The 13,819-nt window shown below is 43.7% G+C and overlaps 1 protein-coding gene across 1 annotated transcript in view; it reads left to right on the top strand.

The window, feature by feature from the left end:
- Positions 1-13,819, top strand: part of LOC110955772 (copine-9-like) — a 209,958-nt gene that overhangs the window by 173,819 nt on the left and 22,320 nt on the right. Inside the window, 1 exon segment of the mRNA XM_022200897.2 lies at positions 3,084-3,211. Coding sequence (XP_022056589.2) covers positions 3,084-3,211 — 128 coding nt within the window.

Here is a 13,819-nt window from a genome sequence, read left to right as displayed (position 1 = left end):
AGTGACAACTGCTAAAAAGCTGCATTTTTTCCAGCTTGTAGAAAATGTTTCAACACTGTAATTGACAATATTTATTCCGAAATTAATTATTTAACGTTCCAACCCATTTCCACAAAAGCTGGCACACCAGGGTGGGAAATTAGCAGCAGCCAGATACTGGTTTAACATGACGTGGTTGGTAGATTTGAGGCACAAAATGCTAATTTACTATTGAATGAATCATATTTGGACATATCTGTCAGTGGCTTAAAAAGTTAATTTCACTTCCTAGCACATGTGTTCACACACACACGCTCACGGCTTGTCACGTCAATTAACAAGAAGTGAGCGCAGTCCTCCACCAAGACAGGTGTGTGTTCTGCATGTATACATACCGAATCGCGGGCCTAAATATGTATCTGGTAACTGGAATTAATGGGACTCAGAAACACCCCCACAATTTAATCAGTTGTTTCTTGTATCATTTCTGATACGTCCACAGTGGTGGATTTGTTGTAGGATCACAATCATGTGATCGTCAGCAGGCCCCTGAAGTAGCGTTCACCTGTTGCCATGGTTACCATGCTGCTATCAGACACCATGCCGCTACCTCAATGGAAGATCCTTAATAAATCCATGGATCCGAACTTTAAGCCGCATCACTGCCGAAGTCTAATCACTTGGTCCTTGTGTCATTTCTGACCGACCCTGAAAACTTCATTCAAATCCCTGAGTCTGTTTTTGAGTGATGTTGGTAACAGAGGAAGGATTCACAGGTGCTGATCGTCACATAACTCTGCCATGTTCTTAGGTGGAATAAATAATCTAATTTACCTTCATTCTTTCAGTGCTCTAATGGATCTGGATGCAACAGTTTCCATCATGGTGATTTATGTGGTCTGTTGTCTGATCATTTCAGCCGTTCTAATATGTTTCGTGTTTTTTTTTTTTAAGTGTATCAATCGATGATTTTTTTTTTGTAGTCCACCACAGTATTGCACTGGTGTAAAACAGTGTAGCTCCGCTTTGGTGAAGAACATCAGTGAATTAATTGTTTATCACGGTCTTCAGCAGTAATTTTTGTTGGTAAATGAGAGACATTAGTATCGCACATGTCTGCATCTTCAAAACCATAAACAAGGAAGTGAATTCAGTGACGTACGTGCATTACGTTTGCGCTGGGGACTGCTCTGATTGGTGGAACTCACAGGAGGCGGGCCAAAATTGCGGGAAAGTTGCAGTGATTGGACAAATTGCAAGGCTGCGCAAAATTCACAGAGATTGGTTGATTTCGTGTGAATTCGCGCGATCGCAACATCGTGAATTCCTGGAAGGACTGTATATACCGGTAATAGAATTTGAGATTTGTCATAGAGAATATTCTTATTGTTCACAAAGACCCTTTAATTAGACACGTCTCTGGTGTGTTTAAAGGTCAGAATAATTAACTAACCAACAGCAAGTGTATACTCTAACTTCTAAAGAACGTGCATTGAAACAGCTCTCCTTTCCTAAATGAATGTCAGTGTACCTTGAAGGGTCTTCATAAGGACACTAAATGCAATATTTGTCTTTCACAGTGGTATTTGACACTGATAAGCTCTGTGCTTCTACTGCGGAGCTCTTATGTGTTTAATTACCCATCATTAATCTTCTGAATCAGTTTTTGATACTTTAAGGAAACCTATATTACTACACAAAAACTCCAGTCTCAGAGGAAATAATCAAAAGTCGTCTTGGAGAATGATAGCGGAAAGCCTCAGAGTGTTTGCTTGGACTCGCCTTTGAAAGGCAGGAGATGATTAGCCATGCAGAAGAAATGTCAGCATTTGGTGTTTTATTATAGTTTCACCATCATTTGTTTTCTGGATGTGGCTGAAATATGGTAGCGTACGGTGTAAATGGTTTCGATGAGTTTCCTGCTCTGTGGATGGAAGCATTCTGCATTCATGTTGGATACATCAACTTTGTTCAGCTCACAATGTTTCTATACAAGAAAATCTAACCTTTTCTATACCAGAGCCACCAAGGACCTTCACTGTGTCTTTTTATCACTAATTATGTTTAGGTTTTGAGTGTGAACTGCCTATACAGTGGAAATTAACCCCCATTGTTGCATATTTAAACATGACTGCATGCAGAATAAGTTTGGAATAAATGAGGAGGAGCTACTCATGTGGACAGTATTGTGGTGGCTCCAGGGAGGAAGTTATTCATGTCAAGGAAAAAACATAATTACTCATTAATTCTGATATTCATTAATATATGCAGTATATATACATTAACTCTCGAAATTGAGTAAAAGAAGAGAGCTGCGAGATTATGTGGAGACGGCCATTTTGGTGCTTAACGAAGAGCAGAGAGAACCATCGGTAAACAGACTGGAAACAACAAAACAGCTGGCGTTGAACCTGCAGTGTTGGTCACTGTAGTCTAAAAATTATTTGTATTTCATCGTTAATAGTTTCATGATGACGCCCCTTAGTTTTGTGCTCATTCGATGGAAAACCACTACAAATCCGTATACGTTGACCTTATTTCAGAGCAGCCAAAGAAAATGCTGCAAAAAGCGGTAGTGTTTGTGGTTCATCAACACCAGTAACAGTCGTCTTATCTAATTCAGAAACACTGTGTTCTGCACTGAAGCTTGTTAAATGGGCCACCAAGCTAACATTCACCTGTGAAAGTTGATCTTTTAACTCCAATTTGCAGGAGTCATAGTAAATACTTTGAACGGTGAGTAAGAATAGCTACTCTACTCTAGTTTATACAATGTTGAGAGAGGTGTCATTGCTCCACTGCATCACTGAGTCACAATTTCCTGTCTGCTTTCCAAAAAATCCTGAACACAAACATGATAAAAACAGCTTAAAGGTCTAACTCCTTTCTGACATGTATGCTGTGTTTAGAAACAAATTTCTGATTTTTTTTTTTTTTTTTACTTTAAAAGCAAATTAGGTCACAGAATGGTGTCACCTGTCATGGGGCTTGGTGGTGTTATGATAGCGCTGTTTTATACCTACAGTGGGTCAGAACATCATTTAACATGAATACTGGGCTTTCATCGGAATCTTTTCTCACAAACCGAATTTTCTCTCTTGCAGAATTCCAACACAGAAAACCCAAACTGTGTGGGGATTGAAGGCGTGCTGGAGGCTTACTTCCAGAGCCTGCGGACTGTTCAGTTGTACGGACCGACCAACTTTGCACCTGTCATCAACCAGGTGGCTCGGTGAGAGAAAAACCATCACTCACACATGCAGACGTGCACATTTACTCATACAGGAAAGCGTACTACTAGTATTTGTGTTCAAACTCACACAGTTGGCAGTTCAATTCTATGTATACACACATATACAAATTATATACTCACTCATACATAATGTCACTCATCCATAAAATCTGGAAATTTATGTGTGATTCATTTGCATATGTCTCTTATCTCGTGTCATCATGGGAAGCCAGCTGCCATGTCATGCATATCATGAATACAAATAGCAAAAAAAAATAAACATGACAAGCTTATCAGAGAAATCAAAACAGTTTTTGTTTTTTGCAATTTACTTAAGAAAGACACACTTTCATAACAGCTATTTTCAGGTATGTTGTAAAGTGAAATATGTCAACCCTTTTATGTTTTATTTAGACAATTATGGCTTAAAGCTCATGAAAATCACAAATTCAATATGTCAAATTGTTACAATGTTTCCTAAGATCAATCCAGAAAAGGATTTACAATTTACATTTGGCTGGCCAGTCAAGCACAGTCATACCATGGTCAGTGAACCATATGTTGGTAGTTTAGGCTCTGTGGGCACGTGTTAAGTCCTGCTGGAGAAGGTAGCTAGCATCTTCATACAGCTTGTCAACAGATGGAAGCATGAAGTGCTCTAAACTCTCTTGGTAGATGCTGTGTTGACTTTGGACTTCATAAGACACAGTGAACCAACACCAGGAGTTTGCATGACAAAAAATCATCACAGTCTGTGGAAAGTTCACACTGGACTGAAGACACCTTGGATTCTAGGCCTGTCCTCTCTTCCTCCAGACTCTAGGACTTTGATTCCCAAATGCAATGCTAAATCTACTTTAATCTGATAAACCATTGTCTCTGATTCAGGAGTGACTTGATATTAGGATTGAAAGTTGTAGATCCTTTCCTTGCTGACTCTTGATGCACTGACAACAGACTCAGTTCTTACGAAACTTTCCTAAGATCTTGAATCAACTTTCTTGAAGATCTGCTCTTAAGGTTGAGGGCATCCCTCTTGTTGTAGTATGTTAAGACTGACAAAGCAAACTGCATTTCACCAGCAAAACTTTTTTGGAGGCCAACTGATGTTCTGTTTTTGATGGATTTTGGTTGGTTATTACCCGCTAGTGTATTTTTAGCCCTTATATGAGGCAATAATATCCTGCCCCAGTTAAGTGTTATTGTGGTTGCGTAATCAAACGGAGTGTAGCAGTGCTGCTGTTCAGCTGTGGGATTCAAAACTGCCACCTATTCAGAGGGAACTGGGAATTTGACTGTTGTTTTTCTTTTTCACATCTTGTTTGCACACTTTTTTCTTTGTTTTTTTTATTTTCCTGCACTTTTTCTGTTTTTTACAGTATTTTTAAACTATTTTTCATCGTCTTCCTGTTTAACCTGTTTCCTTCTCTTCCTTTTCTGCTATAACCCTCTTTATACCGTTAACATAAATTCCAATTCTTCTCTTCTTCCTCCTCTTGCACTTCCCCTTACTGCTCCCTCTCTGTGTCCTCATCTTCCTCCAATTTTTAACCCACTGCTTTGTTTTTGTCATCTATTTGGGGTGTTAAGGGAAGTGATAAAGAAAAAGAGAGAGGAGGAGGCGTACAATACACGGTATAATCCATAGGTACTTAAATATACACAGCCACATCCAACATCTCTTGTTATAACAGTATCCTTATTGTCACAGCAATGAAAAACATGCAGTTTCTCTCCAACTTTCATGTTTTGTCTGTGCTCTTGCATACTGTCTGAGGCCACCTTGCACCTATTTGTAGGCCAAAAAGCTGTGCCGTTTTGTCTGTGAGGATGCATGAATAGACTATTTACTATTTATTGTTATTGGAAACAGGTAACCAGCCTACACTCACACACACAACCTGGATCAAAGAGTGTATTTTTTTCTTTACTCTTGTCTGGTTCAACTGGAGGTTCAGAGTTGCTGTTCAGTTCTGCTGTGAGGTCTTTGAAGTCTGTGAATCCAAAGCCTACAACTTATGGCGCTGATCCCGTAGAAGCCCCTTAGGAAATATCACAGGTTTTTTTTTTTTTAATGTTTTGATTCAGCGTCATGTGTCTGGCAGCTGCATGTGGTGATGTATGAGAGGATTAAAGAAGGTTATACAAGAACAAACGTTCACTTTAGCCTCCATACTCTCGTTAATTTGGAAGGAGAGGAGCAGCGATGGATGGATGGATGGATGGATGGATGAATGGATGAGTTGAAGAGATGAAGATATTTCAAAAAGTTATTTTCAATAAGTGAACATGCAATGGATACACATTTAGCAGATAATTGGCATATATTAGCAGCATCCACTTTACAGTGTCACTGGAAAACATTCAACCTCACTACATCCATCTTCAATAATATATAAAAATAAAATATGTTTTTTTGTTGTTTTTTTTTACAATCTTTACAGCACAATCCATGTTATGTTGAGGTCAATTGGATATTTTGTGATTTCAGATTTAGAAAACTTTATTTGTCCCCAGGGTGGCAATTAAGTAGTTAAGACTAATTAAATCTCACATGCTGGTTTGATTTGACTCGCCATTACCTTGTCTCTAGTACTGGAGAAAGATGAGGAAGATGAAAACAAATAATAAGGACCATTATTCAATTTTAACCAATCAGAGGTTTCATCTTGGTGTTAACAAGGACTGGACCCAAGAAAACCAATGAAACCTGAACTAGAGCCTCATTTATCAGCACATAATGAATTAGAAACCAACAAACCGTAGAGATTTTCACATATTTGGAACCCAACTCTAAATCATGTCAGCTTAAATACAAATTATGTTCATTTTAACTGTTTACATCGATGCAGGGCAGTTCCAGACGAGGTCTGCATATGTTAACTTTTCCATTTTTATTGCTATTCATTATTATTTTAAATGTGTAATGTTTTACCTACCACCTATAACCGATGTTTGAATACCTTCGTTAATCATCCGTAATGTGACACAATAGGATGTCTACACAGTCAAAGAAGTGAAAAATGTGACTTGGGAAGCTAATTTTTTTAAAGGCTCTGGTTTGGACAAATTTGAATCAATATAGTGTAGTCCCTCACATACTTTTTCAGGCAGCGTGGTTTTGCTTATTTCAGAGTCCTCATATCTGTTCATTAGCGTAGTTTCCAAAAGAAGGTAAAAGGACATAAACATGTTGAACAGATGTTATGACTTTTACGAACATCCCGGCTAGACCACAAATCCACACTCCGTCAAAAAGGTGGATGCATTTTACAGGAGACTTCAAATTTTCAATTCAAGCATGTCATTACAGTTTGAAAATTACATTTTCACCCATGTCTGAAAGAAAGATTGGAGTTCAAATAAAAACTGACTGTCCTAGTGTGCCTCGTAGACGTCATTCGAATCTAAAATCCTATGAGAGGTGGCCGAGTGATTTAAAAGAAGTTCATGCTGTGACATGCAAGTGACATGCTGTACCATAATAATCACACTAGGAAAATGTGTTTTTGTGCCAAAATGGAGGAAATGACCCATGATGGGTTTATTTTTTTAATATAACCACTCATGAATTGGAGAAGCATCACGGCAATGCTAGTGGTTTGTGTGCTCTCTGTTTGGGTGTTTTTGGGTGTTGACTGTTTTTCAATCTGGTCATTTTGGATTGTCTCTTATACTATTGGATTTGGGTTAGGTTTCTTATTACATTTTATTATATATGTTTCAGATCAGGTGCCAGATTTATACAAAACACACATTTCCAGTTATTGATTTTGTATCAGTTTTGTATGCTTTCTATTTGCTTTAACCGTCAGAGTCTAATTTTATAATTGTTTGTTAATGTGTCATTTTTTCCCGTAAGTAATTATTCCAACTTGCTATTTTTGAACACTGTCAATGTGATATGCACTGCTTTTATGTTATCCAACAGCTTTTTGTTATTTTGGAGAGTGAAAAAAAAAAGTGTTTTCTTTCCAGTAAAGCAATGCAAAAATGGCTTTATAATTTCTTTCCTGAATGTGCATCACAACCTGATAATGCCACACCCCTGCTATTGTTGCACTGCTGCTCCAATCAACAGATTAAATTATTCCTGTGCCAGAGGCATCGATATGGAGATGTAATTATTTCATGTGCTATAAACCTGCATCTCTTCTGTATTTGCCTTTTTTCCACATAAATACACAAAAGAAAAGGTCAGAAAAGGCAGGTGACTTGAGATAGCAGCACAGTTTGGTCCCCAGTTGCATTGTTTCACCTGTAATTCTGTCAAGACATTGAATGAGAAACCGAGGGAATCTGGAAGAAAGATGACAAAGAAAAACAGAGAAAAAAAGACGGATGGATGATGAGACGGGCAGGAGGACAGACTCCAGAATCCAACTGAGAGGGAGAGTTTGCCATTTTGCCAGCTCTCAGCCTCAGGCCAGACTGAGAGTACGAGCCAATCAAACAGAGAGTCAGACAGCAGGCCTTCCTCCCTGCTGGGATCCTAACATTACCTGCGCCACACACACTGGAAAAAAAACACTCACACAACCCTGTCAGTGTGGACTAGATTATCATAAGTCTGTGCTGGCAGGGGAGGACTCTGCATTCACTCTCATTATTTAAATCCACACACTGACCAACCTGCAGAGAATCATCAGAGTATCAGTTGGTTGAGCAATTACCTGCAGAGCAAGACACAAGCTCCATTCGAAAAGCTCATATGAAGGTACGAATGCATGAAGAATATTTACAGGTGGAATTTCAGTGAAGATTACAGTGACATTAGCACTGCGTGATCAGAAGCTGACACAGACAGCTTATATCAGTCTACAAAAGTTTAACCCAGTTCAACACATAACTCACTGCAACATCATTCAGCAACTCACTGTTGGGGACATTATGTATGAGCATAAGTGTGCCTGACTTTAAAGCTAAATATTTTATTGCTTTAACCTTCCTGTGTCCAACTGGGTAAATAAAATCTAATTTCCTGGTTTTATAGTGTAATAGCTTTTGAGATTTCTTCACAATGAAAATTAATTCAAGTTATCAATCCTAATGAATCTTAGATTGCTATTTAATGACGTAACTTCATTCTTTCAATACAAGTCAGGAATAATAATAAAACATTTTATTTGTAAGTGCCTTTCTTGACGCCCAAGGTCACTTTGCAGGAAAAACAAATGCAGCAGATATGTAGATATTTCTTCCAGATTCAGAGGTCTGAGAACCAGGCTAGAAGTACAGTGGACGAAGTCAGTATTGATCCCCTTCTTATTTCATGACTTTGGCCACATACAAAAAAACCAAGTGGTGTATGATTGTAGTAGTAGGTTTATTTTAACTGTAAGAGACAAAATTTCGTTCCTACAGCGCGACGTAACTCCATTTTCGTCGTAAGTCGAAACTCACAAACAGTGACATGTGTGGCGTACAACCGGCAAATGTAAACAAAGCTGTCTTCCTTGTGTAGCACAGCACAATGACGTATCATCCGCTCCGATAGTCCTGTGCGAAATTTGCTTAAACCTTTAAGCAGTCAATTCCAGCTATTTTCAGTACAAAAAATCGCTAATATTCTATTTGTAAATAAAAAATATGACGAGAAATACAGGGAATATTGGACGCGCATCACGAGGTGCATTTCCTTGAAAACGACCGATTCATGGATTATATACCGACTTCAAGACATGTTTTGGACAAAATATTTTACTGGCTTGTTTCGTCTGGATGTCCAAGGTTGGATTATGGCCGTTTTTTGTGGAATATTTTCATCTGTGTGTAATAATGAACCCGGAAATGTGAGTCGCGCTGTGTACGTTGAAGCCATGTACAGAGAACGGATGGATGGATATTTGTTGTTTGTCGGACAAATGTGTTTTTATTACCCGCTGTGGTAATCACATCTGAAAGTGGTTTATACCGGCGGATTCATGAGAATCTAAGCTTTCCATCGGCGTATAGTGTTTGTATAATCGCATTTGCAGGCTTCAGACATTCTTTAAATTCCTATGCAAATTAGTAGGTGTACCGCCGGCGGTACACTGGTTTAACGGGTTAAACATTGCAAACGCCGTGAATCGGAATGCTGGAACAAGACTTTCTTAATAAATTTAAGGGAGATGGCAAGAACCACGAAAAGCTGTAGGTCGAGGACGTCATAAACCGAGGACCTGAAAAAAAAATCCAGATAAACACGTGCTCTAGTTGTTTCCCAGACGTCTTTGCTTGCCAACAAGGGTTACTTCACCAAGTCATGATTGGCTGAGGGATCAAATGCTTATTTGGAAATTCATTCATAACTGTTAGACAATGTGTTTTTCTGGATTATTTTTGTTGTTGCTGTTGCTGATATTATTCTGTCTCTTACAGTAAAATAAACCTACTTTTATAACTGTTACTTCTGCTCTTAATATCATTCGTTTTTTGTCTGTGGCCAAAATGATGACATATATAGGGGATTGAATGTTTATTTCTCTCAATGCATGTTGGCTTTGACCAAGGGACCTTTTACAGAGAAACACAGCTGTGTATCATTTTGATATTAATCACGAAAACACTTTTGGACAGCTGAGATTTATATTTCCTTCAGCGTTTTCTGGGTCTACCCTGAGATCTCCTCCATCCATCCATCCATCCATCTTCTTCCGCTTCATCCGAGGTCGGGTCGCGGGGGCAGCTCTCTCAGCAGTGATGTCCAGACCTCCCGATCCACGCACACCTCCTCCAAACTGTCTGGGGGGATCCCGAGGCGTTCCCAGGCCAGCCGAGAGACATAGTCCCTCCAGCGTGTCCTAGGTCTTCCCCGGGGTCTCCTCCCAGTGGGACGTGCCTGGAACACCTCCCGAGGGAGGCGTCCAGGGGGCATCCGAAACAGATGCCCAAGCCACCTAAGCTGGCTCCTCTCAATGCGGAGTAGCAGCGGGTCTACTCCGAGCTCCTCCCGGGTGACCGAGCTCCTCACCCTATCTCTAAGGGAGCGCCCAGCCACCCTGCGGAGGAAACTCATTTCGGCCGCTTGTATCCGCGATCTTGTCCTTTCGGTCATGATCCAATTTTCATGACCATAGGTGAGGGTGGGAACGTAGATCGACCGGTAAATCGAGAGCTTTGCCTTCTGACTCAGCTCCTTCTTCCCCACAACAGTCCGATACAACGCCCGCATCACTGCAGACGCTGCACCGATCCGTCTGTCAATCTCTCGCTCCATCCGCCCCCCACTCGTGAACAAGACCCCGAGATACCTGAACTCCTCCACTTGGGGGAGGGACACCCCACCGACCTGAAGGGGGCAAAGTACCTTTTTCCGGTCGAGAACCATGGCCTCGGATTTGGAGGAGCTGATCCCCATCCCGGCCGCTTCACACTCGGCTGCGAACCGCCCCAGTGCGCACTGAAGGTCCTGATTCGATGAAGCCAACAGGACAACGTCATCTGCAAACAGCAGAGACGAGATCCTGTGGTTCCCGAACCGGACTCCTTCCGGCCCCTGACTGCGCCTAGAAATTCTGTCCATAAAAATAACGAACAGAACCGGAGACAAAGGGCAGCCCTGGCGGAGACCGACGCGCACCGGGAACAGGTCCGACTTACTGCCGGCTATACGGACCAAACTCCTACTGTGGTCATACAGGGATCGGACCGCCCTTAACAAAGGGCCCCGAACCCCATATTCCCCCAGAACCCTCCACAAGACACCCCGAGGGACACGGTCAAACGCCTTCTCCAAGTCCACAAAACACATGTGGACTGGTTGGGCGAACTCCCATGAACCCTCGAGGATCTGCTGGAGGGTATAGAGCTGGTCCAGTGTTCCGCGACCAGGACGAAAACCACACTGCTCCTCCTGGATCCGAGGTTCGACTATCGGCCGGATTCTCCTCTCCAGTACCCTGGAATAGACTTTACCAGGGAGGCTGAGAAGTGTGATTCCCCTATAGTTGGAACACACCCTCCGGTCCCCCTTCTTATACAGAGGGACCACCGCCCCGGTCTGCCAGTCCAGAGGTACCGTCCCCGACCGCCACGCGATGCTGCAGAGACGTGTCAACCAGGACAGTCCCACAACATCCAGAGACTTCAGATACTCAGGACGGATCTCATCCACCCCCGGAGCCTTGCCACCGGGTAGCTTGTGAACCACCTCAGTGACTTCAGCCCGGGTGATGGGCGAGTCTCCCCCGGCATCATCAGTCTCTGCTTCCTCTCCGGAAGACGTGACGGCGGGATTGAGGAGATCCTCGAAGTATTCCTTCCACCGTCCAACAACGTCCCCAGTCGAGGTCAACAGCTCCCCACCCGCACTGTAAACAGTACTGGTGAGGTACTGCTTCCCCCTCCTGAGGCGCCGGACGGTTTGCCAGAATTTCTTCGAGGCCGACCGATAGTCCTCCTCCATGGCCTCTCCGAACTCCTCCCAGACCCGAGTTTTTGCCTCTACGACCGCCCGGGCTGCAGCACGCTTAGCCTGCCGGTACCCTTCAGTTGCCTCAGGAGTCCTGCAGGCCAACATGGCCCGGTAGGATTCCTTCTTCAGCTTGACGGCATCCCTTACCTCCGATGTCCACCACCGGGTTCGGGGATTGCCGCCACGACAGGCACCAGAGACCTTGCGGCCACAGCTCCGAGCGGCCGCATCGACAATGGAGTAGGAGAACAAAGTCCACTCAGACTCTATATCTCCCACCTCCCTCGGGATCTGTGAGAAGCTCTCCCGGAGGTGGGAGTTAAAGTCACTCCTAACAGAGGGTTCCGCCAGCCGTTCCCAACAGACCCTCACGATACGCTTGGGCCTGCCAGGTCTAACCAGCTTCTTCCCCTGTAGGCGGATCCAGCTCACCACCAGGTAGTGATCGGTCGACAGCTCCGCCCCTCTCTTCACCCGAGTGTCCGAGACACGCGACCGGAGGTCAGAAGACACGACTACAAAGTCGATCATCGACCTCCGGCCTAGGGTGTCCTGGTGCCACGTGCACTTATGGACACCCCTGTGCTCGAACATGGTGTTCATGATGGACAAACTGTGACTCGCACAGAAGTCCAACAATTGAGCACCACTCGGGTTCAGATCGGGGGGGCCGTTCTTACCAATCACCCCCCTCCAGGTCTCACTGTCGTTGCCCACGTGGGCGTTGAAGTCCCCCAGCAGGACAATGGAGTCCCCGGTCGGAGCACTATCCAGCACCTTTCCCAGGGACTCCAAGAAGGCCGCATACCCCCCACTAGTGTTCGGGCCATAGGCCACGACTACGGTGAGGAGCCTGTCCCCAACCCGAAGGCGTAGGGACGCGACCCTCTCGTCCACCGGGGTAAACTCCAACACGAGGCGACTAAGCTGGGGGGCAATAAGCAGTGCCACCCCAGCCTGCCGCCTCACCCCGCGGGGAACTCCAGAATAATGGAGCGCCCAACCCCTTTCCAGAGGGGCGGTTCCAGAGCCCAAGCCGTGCGTGGAGGTGAGGCCGACTATATCTAGTCGGTAGCGCTCAACCTCCCGCACCAGCTCAGGCTCCTTCCCCGCCAGTTTGGTGACGTTCCACGTCCCCACAGTAAGTGGTCGTGAACGCGGGCCGGGCCGCCGAGGCACCCCGCCTCGACCGCCGCCCTGTCCACTTTGCACCCGACCCCTACGGAACCCTCTGTGAGTGGTGAGCCCACAGGAGGGCGGACCCACGTCGTCCTTTCGGGCTAAGCCCGGCCGGGTCCCGTGGGCGGAGACCCGACCACCAGGCGCTTGCATACGAGCCCCAACCCCAGGCCTGGCTCCAGGGTGGGGCCCCGGCTGCGCCATACCGGGCGGCGTCACGGTCCTTATGTTTTTAACTGCCATACGGGTCATTATGTTTTACGGGGGCTAAGCCCCCAACCCTCCTCCTTTATCCGGGCTTGGGACCGGCATCGGCAGGACACCTGCCGGTACCTGCCGGTGGCGGAGTTAATATTTCCTTCAGCGTTTTCTGGGTCTACCCTGAGATCTCCTGTCAAGTGGAAATGCCCAGAAAAACCCTAGTGGAAATTTCCCCCGGAGGCATCGTGTTGAGATGATCAAAACAATTCAGCTGCTTCCTGTTGATGTAAAGGAGCCTCTTCAGGACGACATTTCTAAGAACGGGACAGCGTTTTAAGTTAGATATTTAAATCTAACTTCTAGTACATTCAAAGCAGCAATTTTCCTGACTGGTCTGAAAATAATCTTCTTATTTTTGTGTTCTTTTTCTTGTAATCCAAAACTGAGTCACAAAACTTAACATCCTCTTTGTGACACAGAAATTTGGAATTTTGTTGCAATCCATGTTAAGATTACTGATTTCAGTTTTCATCGAACAAACTAAACACTCTCTGATATTTGTGGTGACATTTACTCATACTACAACAAAAACAACAAAGATAAAACACAAAATTTTGCTAATTACCTGAATATCTCCTCTGAACCATTGTTACAAGCCCACACCAAATAAACTGGCATGGTGATTTCAACAAAACAATGCTCCTGCCATTACTTTAAAACTCTACTTGTACACTAAAACTTTTGAAGATCAGTTTAATCCTGTTTGAGCTCAAGAATTACAATGAGGAGTTTCTCACTGCAGTTCTTTCCAGTGCTGCTATTTATCTCAA

This window comes from Acanthochromis polyacanthus, chromosome 5, assembly GCF_021347895.1.
Source record: "Acanthochromis polyacanthus isolate Apoly-LR-REF ecotype Palm Island chromosome 5, KAUST_Apoly_ChrSc, whole genome shotgun sequence".
Taxonomy (NCBI): Eukaryota; Metazoa; Chordata; class Actinopteri; family Pomacentridae; genus Acanthochromis; species Acanthochromis polyacanthus.
Note: the sequence above shows the minus strand (reverse complement) of the source record. Positions and strands in the feature narration are given on the sequence as shown.